The 21,449-nt window shown below is 42.5% G+C and overlaps 1 protein-coding gene across 2 annotated transcripts in view; it reads right to left on the reverse strand.

Moving 5' to 3' along the window:
• Nucleotides 1-1,575: 1,575 nt before the first annotated feature.
• Nucleotides 1,576-21,449, reverse strand: part of IGF2BP3 (insulin like growth factor 2 mRNA binding protein 3) — a 110,143-nt gene continuing 90,269 nt past the window's right edge. For both annotated transcript variants that reach the window (XM_035317511.1, XM_035317512.1), the window contains exons 12-16: nucleotides 13,914-14,033; nucleotides 9,739-9,813; nucleotides 6,281-6,412; nucleotides 5,141-5,254; nucleotides 1,576-4,198 (exon numbers count right to left, since the gene is read on the reverse strand). In XM_035317511.1, the coding sequence (XP_035173402.1) occupies nucleotides 4,097-4,198; nucleotides 5,141-5,254; nucleotides 6,281-6,412; nucleotides 9,739-9,813; nucleotides 13,914-14,033 (543 nt within the window). In that variant the 3' untranslated portion in view covers nucleotides 1,576-4,096. The remainder of the gene's footprint in view (nucleotides 4,199-5,140; nucleotides 5,255-6,280; nucleotides 6,413-9,738; nucleotides 9,814-13,913; nucleotides 14,034-21,449) is intronic.

Raw genomic sequence — 21,449 nt, forward strand, 5'->3', positions numbered from 1 at the left:
TCAGAAAAAGCACCTCCTCAGCCCCATTTAAAAGAAACTCATAATTTGTACCTCATAATTTGTACCACCCTGCTGCAGTGCCCCAGCCAGGTTACCAGCCTGGGACCTTGGAATTAACAGAGATGGTCTGGCTGGTCGCTACTGTGCGGCACTAACCCCATTTTGAAAGAGAAATATTTAGGAGTGTTTCAGGTCCATAGATAAGTTGAGTCTTGTGTAAAATTACTTTAAAAACTAGGGTGGTCGGTCCAGGGAGACTACAGATTCATCATTCAGTCCTCTTGCAAAGGTGCATGCAAGATCTCTTGATGATAGGATGGATGAACAGGAGAAAATTTCCAATAGGAAACTTCTGTCATATCACGAGACTTGCTATGTTGTATTTGAATACCTTGGGTATCAAGCAGTGCTTGCATCCATAAATTGAGCTAACATCTGTTAGAGCCCAGCTTGAGTGCTTACTCCCTGATTTCTTACCTTCATTTAAAAATCCCGTGCCCTAGGACCACGTTGAGACGGTGTTGTCCTGCACAGCATACATGCTTCATTTAACAGAAGCTAGCACAAAGAGCGCATGCCTTTGAAATAGCAGCTTAAGAATAAAAGCTTTGGAAGGTTAGAAGCAAATAAAAGCATCATGATTAAGCAAATGCTTAAGAACAGTCAGGGGTTGAGCTATCACAAATGCACCAGCGATACAAAGGAAGGCTCGATGTATGCTGCTCGAAGGGCAGGGATGCCAGTTCTGAGAAGGCTTCTCTATAGCGGCATGGGAAAATGAGCTGGAGCTCCCTGTGAGGTGCAGAACCATACAGGGTGTCGTCCACATACATTGTTCCTTCAGCTCCCTCCTTTTAATGGTCAGTCCCAGTGAGCGAGCTGTGAGGACAAGAAGGAGGGTGCAGGAGTTGGGAAAACAAGTCTGGTTTTCCACTCCCCTTTAAAAGATGGTTACATTATTGGTGAACACAACCCCCGTTCCCCAGATCGCTCCATCTCTGCCTAAAGCATTCAGAGTTATGTGTCTAGCCTAAATCCAGAGGAGATGCCACCTCCCTGGCAGCTGCAGGATGTTTGGTAGGAGCAAGATGCAAGTTACCGCGTTTGCTCACTGTGGCTGGTTCTGCCTACCTACACTTCTAGGGCCATGTTCCTTACGCAGCTGCACCACAGAGCACCAAAGTAAAGACTGGGTCAAAAGCAGCCAAAGGTTTTTAACTGCAATTCAGATCTCACTTCAAGCCTGTTGAAACATTTGCCCTTGATCACAACTTGAACACACGTTCCTTCCAGAGCAACCCAGCCCAACTCATCTGCATGAGACACGCCGTGAGCTAAGGCTTGTTCTGCAGACTGCGCATGGTTGGTAGATGAAAAGGCGAATTACAAGCCACAGAAGTCACTGCTTGTACTGGAAAGTGCAGACATCGTAACCTGGCTGCTGGATGCCTGTGGGTGACTGTTCATTCTTCCTCAGTTATTACTACAGACAGAAAACCAACCTGATCAAAGCACCACAAATACTTAGAGCAGTCAATCATTATGCCTCATTAGTTTAAGAAAACACCACACAACTTTATCTGATGATAGGAGTTAAACTCTTTATTCCATTCAGAGGCATCTGGCAAGTGGAGCTGCATTGGGGGGCACATTACAGATGAAAAATGATCCATACTTCGTGGATATTGAAATCATTTACAGTATTTACTTTCTAGCTATTCCCAAATACTCCAAATTACCAAGTCTCAATTGAAAAGAAAAACATGATTTACCATACTAAGTCTAGAAATTTAAGAGATATGACAGTATTTAAATCAGTAGGTGTAAATGCAGCGCCTAGTTGTAAAGTAATTTTTATGGAAAATAATGAAGTCAAATCCTTCTCAAATGTTAAGAAAGGAATGTCAGACTGACTTAAGCCTCAACAAAAATTAAAATGCTATGACTTTTCATACTTCAGTAATTTTAAATTCATTGTAAGAAAAAAAAAAATTATCCTAAAGGCTAGATGAAGGTCACTGTCAAAAAAGGAAAAGAAATTCATTTTTCTTTGCTAAATCTACAACATAAGTTTGTGGTTTTTAAACCAATTAGTAAAGAAGAGATGCAGGAAAAACACTTCAGACCATTTTCAAAATTATCTAATCTGTACAACAATGATCTTTGGGAAAATTATCTAGTCTATGTAGTAATGCCTCTATTTCAACATGAACCTAAGAGGTAGATAACAAAATGATGAAACAAATGTTTTTGCTCGTTGTGCCCCTCAAATCAGTGCAGCATGGTGATTCTGATCATCTCATGCACAAAAAACATCACAAAAAAAGGTTCAGAGGTAATAGCATGGCTCTGTCGACCACACACATACAGGCGCGCACGCGCACACACACACACACAGCAGTCTTTATGCACCATGTGTTGCCACATTTTTTTTTTTTTTAAACTGAGGTAGACTGAAGTTTATTGTAGAAACTTGAATGTGTCACTATTACCACAATCATCATTCAAATTACATTCGGAAATTAAAAAATTTGGTAACTTTCCTGTTATCCCTGCCTTTTGACATTTTTTTTCTCTAATGGTTGGTTGCAGAACGTGCATAAATCCTGCTGCATCTATTATAAGCCAGGCTAGAGAGGTTGTTGTTTTGTTTTTTGTTTTTTTTTTTTCCTTGTAATAGTTTTCAAAACCTTCAAAGTGGCTTAGTGTGGCCCATAACAGCGGCTGGATATGTAAACTTAGCCTTTCATTATCTTTCAACGTGATCAAACACTGTTTGACCTTCCCCCATCGTGGTAACTGAAAGCAGTATGATGTGATCTGCAGACAGCAGAGACCCTCGCGGCCTCAAATACGCTCTAGCAGATCGAGTGTTCTATCAAACTGAAGATGAAGCTTGCTCTTTGAACAAAATGGCAAAGTCCAAATGGGCTGCAAATGGTTAAATGTAGCATTATTAGGTAGTGATGGTCAAAGGCACAAAGGGTTCATGCATTCAATCAAGTAGCACAAAAAAAATTCAGCCTCTTGCAGCCTTCTAATTTTTCCCCCAACCCCAGCCTCTTGCCATCACTTCCTTGTCCTGTTCCCAAAAAAGTACCGTCACAAACTTTTTCATCCCATCTTAAAAGAAAACTAAACGGCATTGCTGCTATCAGAATGTTGGCATCATTCACTATCTTTTGAACATTCACTGAATTTTTTTTTAAACAAATGATGGTGTTGAAGCCCTCAGAAAATCTGAGGCTATGTTTTTTTTACCCACCTTACTCCCATCAGCCAGCAGCTAGAAGTGCTCTACTATATTTTCCCCGATAAGTCTGTAGTACTCCTGGCTGGTGGCTGATCAAATTTTAATTTTTTTTAAAAAAATAAAATGCTCAAGAACTATTAGCTTTATAAAGTATACAAAATACCAAAAAAAAAAAGCAAAAAAGGAACAATTTCTCATTGAGGTACTAAATGCCTGAGGTAGTTTAGTAAAATGCATATTTATCTTTTTATGCCCTGGCCAACACCATTCAACACTTCCCTTAGGTTATTCATGGCAGTGTTATGTAAAAATGCAACCAAATTCTTTTTAAAAAATGCCACTTGTTTCAACATTGGGACTAACACTTAAACTCTTGTCGATACCCTTGCTCTAACCCTAGCCCACCCACAATCCCACCCTCCAAATGTGTTTCTTCTTTTACGACTGGACCTATGAGAGCAATGCCTTTTCTTTTTTTCCTTTTTTCTTTTTTTTTTTTTTAACCAGTGAACTCAGAAGAGAAAGCTTCATTAAACCAAGTTCTAAAATTGTTGGGGAATAATAAGAACAATAAAAAAGACTAACGAGTTTATGTTAAATTGTGAGAATAGAACAAAAGGGAAGTGAAGGGGTCCTTATTTTAAAGCTGGGTTTCAAAAGTTTGAGAGAGCCTAAAGAATACATTCTCAGAGACAGCGTTCAACGGTTGCCTGGTCCTCGAACAGGTGATTGGCTTGGTGGATCTTCTGCATATAACTTCAACAGGTGCTCACCACCCGTCTCTCTGTTGCACAGTCTGTCTTTGGTCTGGCATCTGTCTCTGATGGGCCATTTCCTAAACCTTTATTTCCGTCTTGGCTGAGGCTGTCCGCTTTGCAATGTTTTTTGCTGTTGCTGCTGCCTTCTTACCTGAGCCAGTATTTCCTGAATTTTTCTCTGAGCAAGCTGAAGGATATAAAGAAGAAACAACCCATGATGATGCCATGCTGCTTACAACACTATAGATGCTACTGGGATAGAGAAAACATGGAATAACTAAGTCCCTACTACTCACCAATTACTCACTAGATAAAATACATTTCGGTTAGTCATAATGTAGTCCCAAAGCACAACTTATTTTAAACTCCTCTCCTTTTTCCACCTACCACAACTACCTGCACAGTCAGTTTTTCCATCTGTAATATAGAGAGCATGAGCATAGGAAGATGACTACCAACAAGACTAACTGAATTTCGGCCTAATTTAATTTTATTCCTTGGAGATACTATTCTTTATTTGCAGGAACCACCGCTTCACTGGAGAGTGAACTAATTTTTCCATACACTGATTCCAGGAGGTTTTAAGTTTTCCAGAACTTACCAGCCTTCCCCATCTCATTTCTAAACTACAAGGCACCTGCAGCAACGTGACAAAGGAATCAATCTAAACGACAAGTTAGGTGAGGGAAGGGATCTTGTAATCCTTTTCCTTATGGCATTAAATCAACAGGTCAGGAGATGTGGACAGATTGCACATACACGTGCATTTCTTGCCAGGTTCTGCGAGGTGGTTTACACCCCTCTTTCATCTGCACTTCAGTCCAATCACAACCTGGGGTTTCTTTTGCTTTGGAAGTTTTAACAGTGCCAGACCCTAAACACATCAATGGGACACTTGCAAGAAGATTGCTTTACATCTGTGAGAGTGCAAATCTCACATAAATCTCCGTAAATCTTTCTCTTAGGCACGAGGAAAGCTTGTTGAGCAGGGCAATTAGAGAAGCCTGGCAAGCAGTGCTTTCTGTATCCTGAACAAGTGTCTTCCATCCCTTGGCTCTGCACATGGACAGAGCAGACAGACCATGGAAACATCAAGGCAATGTAGAAATTAAATTCATTCCAGTCCTACCTGGCATGCATAGAAGTGACCAGTTATTTTCACAACCACCTGATCATTTTCATCAGGTGTCTGGTCACGAGGGACTACAACTTCTGCACTTGTCAAGTTTTGAAGCTCGTTTACCTATAAATAGATAGAAAAAGTCAGATAATCTTGAACAACCCAATATCCCACAACATGCAAACCTCAAATATGCTGCTGGCCATAGAAACATCCTCTAAATTATGTCTAAAAACAGAAACCCACTACAGAAAGCATCTTCATGCAGCAGTGTACTTCGCAAGATGAGCCTCGTATCTCTAACATAAATTAGCACCGAGTTCTCTAGGTTTGTAGAAGTGCTTTAAAGACTAAATACAACACACAGAAGGTGTTAAAATGTGCCACTTAAAAAAGCAGAGAGATGCCACAGTGTTTGCAGTTGAGTTTACAAGTCTAAGGTCAGAAAACTCATACAATGTATAATGTAAGGAAGAACGGATGTAGAAGTATTTAGGAAAACAGCTTCCACAAGATGGGGAACAATGAACAGAACAATAAGCATCCAAACAATTTTCAGTAGCCCATCAGCTTCTGTATTGTCCGATTTACACTCCTTTTGTTTTCGCAGTGTGTAGCATTATATAATCCAAAATATTCTGCACGGCCAATTTTTCAAAAGATTTTCATCCTTTAATCTCTTACTACTGCAAGCAGTAAGAAAGTCCATGCTGCCTCCTGACACACAACTTCAAGCCCCCATTGTACTCAAGGATGAAGACCCAAGACTGAACTGTTTCTTTGCTACCATCAGCTAGCTCCTGATTAACAAGCACATGAAAAGTACACGAGTACCAGCACGCTTGCAGGGCAAGCTTGCAGACCAGAAAATGGTCTGAAGTGGGAATGTAATGGAAAAATAACATTTCTATTAATAAAAGCCCTACAGATCTGACTGCAACTATCTTTTTTTTAATTTTTTAAATATATTATTCTGTGAGATTTGAGACAATAGAAAGCTTAACAAATACAATTAAGAAAATAACACAAGCTTTAACGTAACTTCAAAGGATTAGCTATTAGTTAGCTAAATCTTTAAGTCTTATACACAATGTGTATATACACAATGAAGTAAGAAACTGAACTGAATAACAGTTTCCAGCTACTTACTGTTTTGCCTCCTTTACCAATAACTCTACCAGCAGCATAGGATGGCACTTTTATATGAGCCTCAAGTTTCACTTCTTCTTTAGGTCCAAAGAAATTTTCTTCTTTAAGTTTTCCATAGATTCTCCCTTGAGCCTGCAAAAGTGTTTCCAGTTAAGGAATGTGCTTACTGAAATCTAGTTAACTTCAAAGCAATTCCACAGAAAGGAGTGTTTTCAATGCACAACCCCAACAAACCAATTCCCCCAATAAATGCAATAGCTATCAATAGCTATTTTTCTCAAGTATGTCTTTGTACCAAACTAGGGAGCAGTGCTGTATGACTTTAAAGATTGCATGACAAACCAGTGAATCAGAGAATGATTTAAAAAAGATTATTATTACTCTATTTTGCAGTAGAAATGTTGCTTTTAAAATAAGCTATTACATCTCTATAGAGGTAGTAGAGAGCAGAACCGTCTGGCTGAAGCTTTTTTTTTTATTACACCCAGAAGCACAGAATGCAGTTAATTGGCTCAGAACCCCTCCCCTCCTTTTTTAGGGATGCTAAACTAAAAAAATAAGTCATGGGACAAAGATTTCACTCAGAGCAAGCTTAGCTTTACACTCAATTACAGCATATTGTTTAAAAAATAAATAAATCAGAGCTAGCTCGATTTTCTAAAGTGGAAAATTAAAGCTGTCTAGATCTAAATGGCACCATGGGAACAGGCTCACTCCAGCCGGCACACAGTTGCCTTTCCTGGGGAATAGGCAAGTGCCAGGTAGCAAGAAGGATGTCCACTGAGACTAAGCCGCTGAATCTTGCTGATCTTCAAAAGACGTTATTTCCTCATTGCCTGCCATTCGTCAGTGAATCCCTGAGAAGTGACAACTGGAGTTTCATCTCTGCATATCCTACAAGCACCGAAAGATGAGTTCTATTGAGGTACTGCAGAGAGATGCTCTGTGAAGAGCAGAAACCTATGGTCACAAAGTCTTCCCAGTTCAGATCCTTTTTCTCCTCTAAACAAGACCCACCAGCCCCGTCACTGCACACCCCCCAAGTGCAGCCACCTTCCTGGCAGGCCACCAGTGCAGGGGAACACAAAGTTCAGGACCACCGTGTGAATGGATGATTAGGTTCAATAGTGGCAGCTTATTTCACGTCCTCAAGCCTAGTCAAGTTCACTCTATTCTAGAACAGAGAAGACCAAAGACGTTTTGTGACCTTGGAGCTGAAAGTACTTGGTATTTTTGTAGGTCTGACTCCTTGTAAACAGTTTGGGAAAAAACCACCAACCTGTAGTGTATGGCTTTGGCCTAGGTGGGGGATGCTCTATGGGGAAAAAGGCACACATGCATTACTGCTGAATGATAGAACAAGGTGGGATGTTGGTTTTAGAAAGATTTGCGCTGTTAGAAATATATTTAATGTCTTCTCGCTGTTGAAAGAGTCTTTAAAGAAAGGAAACAACTGGGTTGGCAAGTCCTTTGCAGTAAAACAGTGGCTGAAATGTTGTCTACACTTGATTCCACTTCCACTGCACATGTCCCACATCCAAAGCAACGAGATCCCCTCTGAATGTTGGCATCCGGGCATGCCTAAACTCCAGGGAGCACTGCAGCAGAGGCTGTAAACAGCAGCATATTCTCACCCTTCTTCCAGCTCCCTCGCTAATAAATAGTCCCGCGTACCGCAACGTCCTCAGGCTACTGCAGCTGAGGAAGAAAGGGGTGCAGCCGCTGCAGCTACCACTGACATGAATCACACAACAGAACACAATGTAGTGGGGAAAGGATGCCAAACTCACAGGCTCTGCGCTGACACGGCCTCTCCGAGAGCTGGTTACTCATTTGAGCAGCAACCAGTCCCTCTTCAAATTGCGGTGCACCCAGACTACATTCTTGTTGCATAACAAGAGTCCGCGCTCAGAGACGGAGCAGACACTTACACAGAGCTGGAGGACAGCAGTGCTGAAGCTTGGGCCTGGCTCAGCCTCCTTCAGGTTGACAGTGGTGCTAAAAGGACGGACTGAACTCTGCCTATCCCCAGCAAGAGGGCATTGCTCAAAGAGTAGTAAAGAGCTGTGGGAGCTGGAGTGATGGAAGACCTAAGGGATAGACCCTCTCCTTCTCAAGGCAGCATTCTCAGGAACACTGGATAGTACAGTGATCCCTCTTTGCAAGCAGAAGCCTACGTGTAGAGAAGTAACTGATGCTTATTTGGATGTGGTTTTAGCCAAAGCAGGGGGTGCTGAGAAGGGAGACTTCCTGCAAAGAGTCCAGGCTGGGGAGAAAAGTTGGCAGAAGAACCCTGTGGTATCCAAGCCAATGTTGTGGAGGAAGCCTACGGACAAGCCTTTCCCTGCATGAAGTCAGGACAAGGGGCACCCAAATCTACTTGGGCCTGCTACTCAAGGGTTCTCTGATATCTGACAGAAAGAAAAGGTACTCAAAAACCCAACGTTGTGCTGATCCCAGGTCAAGAAAATGCCTCATATGTGGAGAATGCCGTGAGACCAAGCCTACATGTGCACAGAAAACCTCCAGGAGGCAGAGCTTCTAAGTTATGCTTTGCACCCAATAGCTTTTCAAATCTACGTGGAAGAAACTGAGCAACAATCCCAAATGCATCCAGATCACTGTTACTCCTGTGAAATACCTGCCCTGATATTTCTCCAAAACTCCTGAAGGCATTCATGAAACTGATTCTAGATATGCCAGAAGTTTGTGTACCTTCTTCCTGCAAGATGCCCTGAAGCAGAAGTACAAAGCCAAAAACAAGAACAGGCAAGAGAGCAATGCCAGGACATGAACTCTCAGGTGACTTCCTACCTGCTCTGGGCCTCATCTGTGATGAAACTGAGCTGCTGTGCTGAGCCATCTGCACCACTCTTACCATGGTCAACTCCTTTTGGCAGTAACTAGATTTAGCCCTTGGCACTGAAGGCAGAAGGCCACTCCACAACTCAATTTGAACACAAATGGGATATCGTGTTGGAGTATCTCCGTGCGGTTGTAGTGTAAAAACAATTACAAACCTTGCCTTTATCTGCAGAGCCACCCAAAAAGCACTTTCCAGTCAGCATGCAACAGTAACCTGGGGAGACTCAGTCTCATCTTATTATTGTTATAACAATTAAATACACTACACTGTGGCAGGTATTAAGACAGGCTAGAGAGACTCAACTGTTGCACTCCTAGCTAAAAAACGAGGATCAGGAATGCAATATGGTCATACTGACACGCTAGACTTGATTCTAACTTGCATGAAACTGCTGCCAGTTTGCAGATGACCAGAACATTGCCCCCAATGGTACTCATATATTCATGAGATACCTCTCAGCAAAAGGAAAGCAAAAAGAAAAGATTTACTAAATTTCTCCATACCAGTCAGTTTGAACTGAGCGGTTAGATTTCAGTATTGTCCCTTGCAGCACAAAGGCCACTGCATATTGACAAGTTTCTATATAGTGTACCTTAAACTGAGCTTCTGGAGGTCCAGTGATGATAACCATTCTCAGCTTGGCATCTGGTCCTTCAGCAGGGGCAATCTGGAATGGATAAACATAGCTTTTGGTAGCTGTCTTTTGAAGGAATCATTTAAAGCCACCTCCTCCCCGTTTCAGTCTCACATTCTGTTCAAGAGTGAAAAGTTATTCATTACTGCAGCAGCATTACACTTCAGTCATGACGGGTTTGTTCTCTCTTTAAAGTGCATTAATTAGCTGTAATGAAATGTGGAGAAATTGGCTAAACCATAAGCAAGCTTACGTCTGGAAATTAAAGGCATAACTACTCATCCGCATATGGCAATATCCCACAAGCAATTTTCATGTGGCTATGAGGGATGCAAAACATGTAGCCTTCAAAAAGAAAAGTGTGGTTAATAGGCTGAGATTCTTATCCTTGCCTGCTAACTTAAATAGTCTAACGAATTTTGCTCATTAGCAGAAGTTTGCATCTGTCCCCCTGAGAGCAGAAGATCACTTTACTCTCGTAACTAATCAGGTCCAAAACATTCCTCCGCACTGGACAATGAGTTCACAGTTTCCAAGGGTTTTCTATCTCCAGACATTTGTGTGACCCAAATAAAAATTAAGCTCCACCAGAGCTGAGACAGAGACGCCTGCAGGGTCTTTAGCAGTTCATGTCACCACAAAAGTAAGATTTCTGTGGGTGTTGTTCTCAGACTCCATTGACATTAAATAATTCAAACTAGCCTCTGACATTCTGGATGAATCTTTTGTTTATCACAACTGACATTTCCATTGTTGCGTCTAGTAGCTGCTGTTGAATGGGCAATATTTTAAACACTACGGGATTTCATCTTAGCTGTTGGCATGGGGATGTTATTCATATTTAACAGCTGTAGTTTATTTCAGACAAATTACCAGCCACCATGCATCATTTTCACTAAAGAATTTTGCTAACCAAAGTTTATATAATTATTCATATTGTACCCTAAGATGGAGAATATATTACATGCTAGTTATCTGGTTTGCATATTTATTTTTCATACCATTTCTGCATTCCAAACGGCTATAGCTAAAAATGCACATTCACTTTACAACAGCGCATTTACTGAAACGCCAAGATGGGGCGTTGTGGTAAGGGCAAGCACAGGATAAATGCATCCACTCTTGGGAGCGCAGGAATTTTACAGGGGTAAAATTTTAAGGCACGTTTGGAGTCAGCTAACTGAACAGAGCTTCATCTGCTAATTTCCTTTCCAGTACGATGGATGTTGTAGTTTGCCTTTCAGTTACCTAATTTTTTCTTAGTGAAAGTCTGCTTCTTCACTGAAATTTTAGGAAAAACGTTTTCCATCAAGTTTTCATTATATCTTTGCATCTTATGCATATTTAAGTGTTCTGGGACATTTCTTGCTTTCTCTCATCTTGGGATGGCCTGTTCTCCACAGCTGGAGCAACACCTTGCCGGCGGCTGTGAGAGAAGCACGTACCTACCAACTGGAGCATTTCGAAGTCTGAAGGGGCAATCTAAGAGCCTTCAGTGTTAATTTTGTCTGCCTGCTTTTGGAAGAAGTTATATATGTACAGTTACTATTCAAGCAGTGAATTCAACTTCAGAGAGAAGTATCTTCACATTTCTAAAAGAAATATTTTACATTGCTAACTTGGGGGGAGTCTTCCATATGCTGAGTTACAACCAGACACCGTCATACACCCAAAATCAGCAGCACCCATCCCAGCTCCTTCAAAGATAGGAAAGGGTACTGGGGAAGTTATTTTATAAGCAAGGAGATGCCAGTGTGCCCAACAGGCCCCAGCACTCCCCTGCAAGGTGGAGATCCTTCACCTGGCTCTGATAAATAATTCTGTCTACACAAGCCCCACGCCAAACCTGCACCACCAAGCAGCAGCCCCTGGCACAGGAACACAACCCAAGGCCATCAGCAGCCGCGTGCGCCTCTGAAGCACTGGGCTGGCCGCAGCCTTATGCAGAGCCCCTGTGCATCTGCAGTTTATTTAGTCTTATTTTGTGGCTAACTAGTTTCATCAGATCTACAAAGCTCAGCACGAGCACAAAGAAAATGCATGTGGATGTAAAATGGTTTCATATGTAACTATCTCCAGCACTACTCAAAACAAGCTCGGAGCATTGTGCACAAAGCCTTACTTCCTCCATGAAGCACGATTACTAGTTTGGAAAGCTAGAAGTTACTCCAGCAGCACTCCCTCGCTCTCTTCACTAAAAGCACAGATTCCTGGCTTCATGATGATTTTGCTCAGAAGTTACAATAAAGGACAGGCGGTCAGCACAAAGGAAGTTCAGAAGTTTCAAGCTAGTTTGCACTAGCTGTCATATTTGACACTTGTTTTCCCACAAGAACAAGAGTTCTGCTCCATGTTGCTTGGTCAGATCAGAGTTGAAACTGTGCTTTTATCTTAATTGATAGTCTTACACGAAGCCTGCAACTTCCGGAATTAGCCAGCATATCCTGCATCCATACAGTTTCTTTAAGGCTTGATCCTACTTCCACAAAAATCTTCCTCACCTTACTGTTTATTGAAGGAAGAAAAGACTGGAGCTTTAACAAGCTTAATTTCAACTAATGCAGCTACATTAAGCATGTTGGGTAGATGGGGTGCCAGCTAGTAAAAGCAGCCTGAGGCCACTGTTAGCCAGATGTGGGAGAAATGCAGGAAACTCCCTTTCCATTAAACTGTCTTCCAAGGACCAACCAACGAACTAGTTTGGACTGGCTCTCAGGTCCAGGCTATTCTGCATTTCTCTCCACCTGGCAGCACCCTTCCATTTACCGCTTCATCTTTAGATACAAACTAGAGAGGGAGGGAAGAAATCCACGCTGCGATACATCACACCTCCATGCAAGAGGGATTCGATGAAGAACCACCAACACCTTGCACTTCCTTCCATCCAATCTTCCCCACTCAAAACATGACTATTAGTGCTCTGCTAATGTAAGCCACACAGGCAGTATAACAGATATTTAGAGTACTGCTTCATAGAAGATGGGGTTGGGCAGCGTGCCAGTTCGTTGACTGGCCAGTACATTAGTTGGCATTCAGCGAACTACATGCCAGGCTCATCCTCTGGGGTTCCCTGAACATTTTGCCCTGCACACTTAAGTGAACACCTTCCAGGAGAAGCCAAGCCCCTCTGGCTTCACCAGGCTTAGCTCAGCATAGCCACCTTCAGTCCCTTCTGCAGATCCCTGCTCCATACCACTCACTGAACAGGCCACATCTCCTGAGCAAAAAGAAGAAAAGGCTTGTTTCATTTGCACAAGAGATCTTCAGTCTAACAGCAGATAAAGCTACAAACGGCACTGTAGAACACTGCATAGTTTAGGTCAAGATATTGTCTTTGCAGCACAGAATAGCAGAACTGGCCATTTTTCAAGAAAAAAGCTCCAGCACCTAGAAAAGCTAGTTGTAGTTACAAAGCTATTACTAGCAGAAACCCAAGGCCTTCCTACAACTCTTACAACTGCTGCTGTTACTAACCCCTACAGACAGAGGAATCAAGGATTTCACCAAACTGGTTCAAATTCAAACTTCTGCTTCTACAATGGCAGCCTCAGCAAACCGTCCTGTTCTTCTCCCCACTGAGGTGGTCGACACACAAGCAGGCAGATGTTAAAGCAGGGCGCCAAGGTAGTTGTTCTGCTGAAATGCAAGCTGAGCTGGGAGCTCAGGCTAAAGCAGAGGTTTTAAAACACGAGTGCTTCACCGTGGAGCCACCAGAGGCTGACAGCCCTGCCTGGTCCATCCAGAGCAAAGCAAGAGTGGTCACAGCAGCAGGAGACGTCACCTGTGTGGTTGTTTTTAGGAGGGGAGTTTACCTCACCAATTTTCACTTCCCGAAAGCAAGAAGAAAGCCTTTAAGCACTGCATCATTAAGACTTAAGTCTGTTTCTAAGAAATCGAGACCACCAAAGTAGCTTTCTTTGCAGCTTATATTTCACACCTCAGGAGACGTTTGAAAACATGCTTCTAATTATCTTGTCTCAAGGAAGATTAAAAGATGATTTATAAACAAATGCACCATTTATCACATCACATTCTAAGCACAGAGTGGGGGAGGACATTCACAAAAACACGGCTTGTACAAACTTGCTGGAAGTGTCGTGGAGAATAGACAAAGTTAGTCAGTGTAATAATACCTTAATAGATGCGCCTGCAAAACGAGAGAGTTGTTTGATGTGCTGTCCCTGCTTGCCAATAATAGCTCCAACTGCCAAGGCTGGGATGAACAGATGAACAGTCTCAGACTCGGGCTGTTGCTGTGGGGAAAAAAGGAAATATGCAGTGAATGTTTTTGAACATTATGAATCAGACTGACAGGAAAACTGGTATGGAACAAGCATGCATGGAAATGAGGGAGCAATCTTATGATGCTCTCTGAAGTCTGAATATTAAGGGTCTGCCTTTTTTCTGGAAATCATTGAATTCAAGAACATGAAAGAACAGTTTGAGCCAAAAGAGGATTCTTCTATCTTTTATAAAATGATTGCAATTTTCATGCCTAGAAGTTCTTCTAAAAACCATCGAGTCGTTGCTTCTTCACAAGGCATTCGTTCTTACCTGTCACTGTCTTGATGCGTTTCCACATGCAAGACTCTGCAGATGAGGCTGCCACAAGTGAACGGGCTACAGTCGGAGCAGCCAAACTCTTTCTAGTTTTCCTAGCTTTTTTTTTTTTAATTTTAGATTGTGCTGAGGGCTGCACAAAAAGCCTCAGAGTTACATATATGCTACAATTTCCTTTGTGTGGGAGTAATCTGGAATGATAGCCAGCATGAAAATTGCCAGTGGTTCCTCCTGTGTAATATTATGCAACAGCCGGGGTTCTGGCAGCGGGCCCAAAGCAGGCCAGTAAATTAAAGGCGAGATGAGGCGTTTGTAAAAGCGAGAGGGCCCGAGCGCTGCGCCCACTGGATACCAGGCACCACCGCGGCTTTCTATGGCTTTCAAGCAGACACCCCAGCTGGAGAACACAACCTAACACTCAAGCTCCTCTTTATGTGCTGCATAGCAGTGATCAGACCACAGGGCTATATATGCCACGTTAAACCATAACTATTTTACCAGCCTCAGAAGCAGCTTCTGAAGAGCTCATCTCGGGCTAGCAGAGCACCGCCGAGTGCCCACTACACTGCAGTACCATTAATCCGTCCATTTGCGTCAGGATTACTTCTCAAAAGCACTTCACACAAGCCCTTCTGTGAACTAGAAGGCATTTAAGACCTCTATTGAAAGAAATACCTTCCTCTGTGTCGCCCTCGCATGCGGCTTCTGAATTTGTTGCCTTCATCCTCAGCAGGAAGGCCCATGAACCCTCTTCCTGCAGGGGCCTTCAAGTGAAAGGCCTTCACCTTCACACCTCCACCCTCGGGCCTGCCCCACAGCCCAGCCCCAGCGCCCATCGGCAGGGCACGGGGACCAACCTGCTCGCTTTGCTCTCCTGTGAGCCGTGGTGAGGGTACAGGGCCACGTGCAGAGCCCCACCAAAGCAGCCTTTGCCACGATGCTTTAAGAAATAAACACTATACACAACGCAAAACAAAAAGCCACCGATTTTGCTGTAATCCAGCAACAACAGCCCATTGCTACTTTAATGTAAGCGTCTCAGGAACGTCTTTCAAGGGGAAGCAAAGCCCCAGCACATTAACCGTAAACAAATCAGAACAAAATGCTTGTTTCCAAGTTTTACTGCTTTCTTTTGGTAAACACAAGTCAACCGTAACCTCAGGGGAAAAAATTCCAGGCACAGCTCCACGGACCAGGTGAAGAAACCCCAAAATAGGATATTTAGAATAGAAACGCGCTCTGCCAGTCGCTTTAGGTGATTGCCACCGTTACACAATTCGCCCCATGCTTCCACAGGTACGAGACAGCAGCATTCAGGGGCAGCTCGTGCTGCTCTTAGCCCACGTTTCCCCTGGACACAGGATCCATCCCTCTGCCACCAGCCTCCCCGCTCCTCCTCGTGACCTGGGGCCAGCAGGACTGCGGCTGCTTTGTGGTGCCGGCGGAGGATCCCTGACCTGAATAACCACAGAGCCACATGAATGGCAGTCCTGGAGCAAGGGAGGAAACAAGAGTAACTAGGTCAGGGCATGGGAAGAGGTGGAACAGCTCTTTTAACCTGCCTAGAGAAAGGTTTAAAGTGATCTCAAAAACTCTGCCCTGAAACTACGTATTTGTAATGAAAGATAGCAGTCATTTCGGTATAGATGTTAAACCACTTTCCAGAAGATTACTCATTTTCTCCTCTTATTACTACCAACATCCTGTGAGTGTACTCAGAGTAAATCCTTTTACACCTTCATCACGAATCCAGCAAGATTTCCAGTAATTTGGAAACGCTACCGTGGATGCTTGGCTGATGGCATCACTTTGGAGAAGTTTCTGAACGGATACAAATTTGTGAGACATTTGTTTGTTCCAGTTCCGTTGCAAGAACCCGCACTACCTGCACTGGGTGTAGACACCACGTCTCTTTCCAGCTAATCACAGACATCTTCACAGACAGCTTAGCTGCTCTTTGCAGTGACCTCCACCTTCAGTTATCCCCACACCAGCTCCTGCAGGACTCCTCTGCCAAATTTTCCTTCCCCACGAGCAGCCCCAGCCCCCCTCTTCCAGCTACACTTCAAGCTAATTCAAACAACGCTGCTACAGATCAAACGTGCAGCTCGAGCTGGTTGTCAAGAAGTTGCACAGCTTCTACCTCGATCCACCTCCAGACATTTCTCTCCTATACAAACGAAGCAAACTTCATTACTTTTGTTTGCAGATATTTCCTGCCTTCCCTCTGTTGCCCATCTGCCTGCAGCACAGTTTTCCCCTCTTCTTCCCAACGCTTGATTTCCAGCCGCTCTCTTGGCTAGATTCAATTCACCACTGAAATTCCTTTCTGCTGCCTCACCCTTAAACATGAAACATGGGCAACAAAAGCAATGAAAGACAGAAGACATACACGTGCCTTCCCAACCCTACAATCAGCTCACTGCAGCTCTCTCCCCGTCCATCCTTGTAATTTTGACTTGCTGATGTTTATTTATGCATTGTGAGTGAGGTTCCTTAACACTACAATCCCATTTTGGTGTAATAGCGATATATGTTCATAAGGGAAGGGAGGAGAATTTGTCCATGCTGAGCTGATTGCATCTTGTCATTTTTCATATTCTTGTTTGCAGAAGTACATTGGCACATGTGTGTAACCAAATTCATCTTCAGTATAATATGGGATTATGAGAAATTATGTCCATTTCCTCACCCACCCTGATTTTTAACCACTCAAAAGAAATACTGTTTGATTTGTTTTAAAGCAGGGACGTCAAAAAAGACAGGTCTTTCTTTTTTCTTCTGGCAGAAATCAAGTATAACAAAGACTTCAGGAGCAAATAAATTGAACTTGGAGTTATGACAATCTGTTCATGTCCTTACCCACAATCATTTGAAAATAATTTTATATTTACTGGAAGGCTATCTTCCAAAAGAAACACATCAAAACATAATGCAATGACTGCACCACCCATCAATCTCACAGATGCTTCTGGTGAGCTTAGGAGGGGAAAAAAAGTCAACTATAATTTAATCTTCTCCATGCCATGCCACATAAGTCATGTAGCTTTCCAGGAACTTCTAGCATGAGTTATATCAGAAATAGATTCCTAGATCTTAAACATATGTTAGAGGCACTAAATTTAGGAAACTCGTTTCCAAATGTGTGCAATCTGAGCTTTGCATTCACTCCCATAACAAGGCCAAAAGCAGCTTCCTTAAACGTACAGTTAAAATTTAAGGACTAAAATGCATACATTTTGGAGAATAATCATCCATTTGGACTCTGGAAAGCACCCTGCAGTTCATCTCATAGTTGTCTTTCTAAATTAAGAGTGCTACTAAAAAGACTGTTTCAAAGCTATTGGGGTAGGGAGAAAGATGCTTTATCAGGTCGTGTATATTGTGCTTTAACAGGAGCTGTAGCACTGGAAGATAGGTTCACTAATATTTACAGCGAATTTACCATTTCACCAGGTTTATATCCTGCTCAGAGAAGGATGAATCTTTTTTTTCAGAATTTTAAAACAGATTCGTCTTCAAGATAGTTAACTTATGATAGGTCTTCATCTTTTTTAATTTGAAAGGCCTTACCGGTATGGTTATAAACCTAATTGTTTTTCAGTTTAAAGATTAAAGTAGCACAGACTCTTTATTGAAGCTGTAAAGTTCATTAATCGTGGAATTATTATTAGTAGTACTCATCGACTAGTTTTTGACACCAGTAAGGTCTCCTGCACGTGGAGAGTTCTTTGTGCTTCCCAGATAACTTTATTTTCTACCCACATAACAAAACAGTTTGTTCAAGACCAGTCCTGGGAACTGACTTCACATAAAAACATTGAAAAACAATTTTAAAAGTATGAATCTAAGCTCTCCAAGACATATATGGTCCAATATGTCCACCTTAACTTCTAAGTAAGTGCCTCGGAGGTCTGTGGTGCACTGAAGACCTCTTTTGCCCCAGCAACATTTGTTAGGTGGGCCTGGGACTAGTTGCTTCGTACCTTTAACCAGGTCCAAACAGTACAAAAGCAGCGTGGGGGGAACTGTCGTTGTTTTGTTCATTCCTGCTACCTGATGGAAGCTCAGCTGCTGATCGAATAGGTTACATTCGGTTTGACCTGCATACTTCTGGGTGGTGGGGCAGGAAGCCTGCGCACACCTGAGAGATCTGGGGAGAGATTTTTGTCTCAGATAGGCGGGGCGCACAGACTGCCAGAAGGTTTGCTCAGATGGAGAGCTTCGTTTCTTAGAATCAAAAAAAGAACAACTCCGGAAACTGAGATTTCTTAGTTCTAAGGAACAGATTCTTCAAGAGCACGCTGACCAGAAACAATTAATTTAGTTCGTAAGCAGCTGCTAATACTTGCTTTGTTTCTACAAAAATCAGCATGCTTTAAACAAAAACAGACTTAATAAGCATTTTTCATCCATATCCAGCACGTTTAACTAATGAAAACAATTTTAAATGCCATTTTTGTTCATTAATTGGATTCCAATTTCCATCCAAATGTAGCCTGATTAAAATTAGAACTAAAAAATTAATCAAGCTAATAAGAAAAGCACCATTCATTTAAAAAAACACACAAAATAGAGCAAATATATTAACAGAAGCAAACTAACCTGAATATTTGTTTAAACAGAAAGATTCACTATGTGAACAAAAGGTAGCTGTGGCACTACAGGCTACACTACGGCTTTCAGAAAGGTGACTGAATTACTGACGTAAAATGAAATAAGTCAACTTAAATCACATTTCCTGCTTGCTCATTTAAATCACGATCAAAAACAGTAATCTAACACACAGATGTTAGTTAGTCCACACTGCTGGATGAAGCTAAGCAACTCCTGCACACAGTAACTAACGTTTTAGACTAGCCCAACCCTTTTTCCCCTAGTAGATTGGATGCGTTTCCTTCCAGGCCTCCTACAAGTCCAGGAACACCAGCCCCAGCCCTCTGCTATCTGTCCCTAGTGTAACAGCCCACACAGACTTTAAAAATTATTTCTATTTTAAATTCCCACCTCCTTCCAAGATTTAACTTAATCTGATCCTAAACACCTGCTGCTTGCCTGGAGATCCTACCCTGCAGGCACCATAGGATGGTCCCTTCCCTCCACCCAGACTCCACAGCCCTAGAAGATTTTTCCAGGACATTTTTCCAGGAGCAGCACTTCTCTGCTACTATTCCCTACAACCTGAGCAACCTGGCTCAGCACAGAATGGTTATTTTCGTTTCCAGAGCCTCTGCTGGGGTGAGGTTATTCCCTTCACTGGGATATTGCCCATGCCCTTCAGTGCAAGGGCAATCAGTACTCACCACAGCTAGAAGCTGAAGACTCCCAGCCAAGCAAAACTGCAGATTCATTCTTCTTCCTGCACTGCTTGCCTACTTAGAAAGATCTGTTGAGCCCTAAAGGTTTCCTGTCGGATAAACTTATCTTAGCTTTCTTCTTCCAAGGCCCAGTGCATCAGTCCTGCAGACTGTGCATGAAAAGGAAAGCATTTCCCTTACCTGCTACTTCTGAAAGAGAAGCATTCATCATCTTCTCACGCTTGCCTAACAGCCAAAGCGTGGCCAGGCAAGAATGAACACTCAAAAGTCACAGATGATTCTTCAGATGGATGGTGGTAGGGAAGAGTAGGACCCAGACCAACAAAACTGTGGGACTGTGCATCACATCTGGGGATTGGTCTTGGGTTTTCTCATTGTCTTTTTGTCTTAAATGGAGTTTTGCCTCCTCTGTTCTTCTCCAAGATGAACTCCTCTCTTGCTTTCACCTCAAGCTACTAGGGGTTAGCTCTCAGCCAGTACGGGTGTATTCCCACCCTTTGAAGGGCTAGTGAGGGGAAATGGGTTTTATTTTATGGCCCTCATGTTACCTTGAGCACTAATCTCAGTCTTTTTCTACAAGCCTGCCAACAGCATGATTTTTTTCCCAGTCATCTCTTTAAGTGTCTCCACAGACCCCTTGCTCCATCAAATGTATGTGGTTGGTAAACCCGTTGCAACATTTGGGATAAGGCTGTAAATCTTTAAAATATTGCACCCACTGAAGTAAATAGGATTTTGTGCCAGACGTCAGTGGGAGCAGAATCAGATCACTGTTTTCTAAGCCTGTTCTGCATTCCCAGTATATGTTTTCATTTACTCTAAATGTGCTGCAAATGAATTACCTTCGGATGAGGCATTTATTTTAAGTCACAAAGTCATGTTATCCGTTTCTAGCCAGCAGCAGTTTTTAGCTGTGAGGGAAATAAGAACTATTTTAAGACTGCATGAAACAGTTTCAGCCACTGTTTGTCTACCATCTAGCAGAGTGGGTTATTGCTTTTGCTGGTCTTTGTTGTTGTTTTTAAATGCTAAAACACATCCACTTGGTAAAGAAGAGGCACTAGAAGATAACTGCTTAAAGAAGCTCTCATTTGCCAACCCCCTTTCCCAACTGCCACCATCAGGCGAGACCGAGATTCCAGTGATTCACTTGGTCCTCAAATACCCTTAACTTTGTCAGGAAGTAATGTACCATTTTCTTCAGATCCCCTACCAGATCCAAAGCCAAAGCTTAAACCATGTTTTTGCAATGCCCTGTGAAGAATTATTCTGGCCTACAGCTGCACTAAGCATTCTTATTTAGTTAGTAATAAGTTTGCAGAAAGGGGAAAACCAACATTAAGCCAAGTATCCCTAAAGACATTCCAGTAAGAATCAGTGCATTAACATAAAATTAGCTTCCGACACTGGTGAAAGAAATCCTACTGTATTCATTTTCCAATACTAACACTAAAACTAAGCCTTTGTTAGAAACAAAGGGCTCATTAAGAGAAGCCTGAAGTCTTGGTAGATATACCTAATCTGACCCAAAGCTTTACAACACCCTTGAAAATACCTTTTGTGTCACCATTTCATACATCAGTTGAAGCGGTGCTGCCAGTTTAACAAACTGAAGCCCAAGCTTCCTCACTCCCCAAGCTTTCTGCATTTGTTTAGAACAGATTACAGCTTGTGCTGCAGTTCCAAAAGCTTCCGCCATACTTCCTGCACCCAGAAGGTAATAGGAAGTTCTCACTGCTGATTTCAGTCTGTAAAGAGCTAGCAAAGCACAATTTAGAAGAAGCAATGCAC

Source organism: Oxyura jamaicensis, chromosome 2 (genome assembly GCF_011077185.1).
Source record: "Oxyura jamaicensis isolate SHBP4307 breed ruddy duck chromosome 2, BPBGC_Ojam_1.0, whole genome shotgun sequence".
Taxonomy (NCBI): domain Eukaryota; kingdom Metazoa; phylum Chordata; class Aves; order Anseriformes; family Anatidae; genus Oxyura; species Oxyura jamaicensis.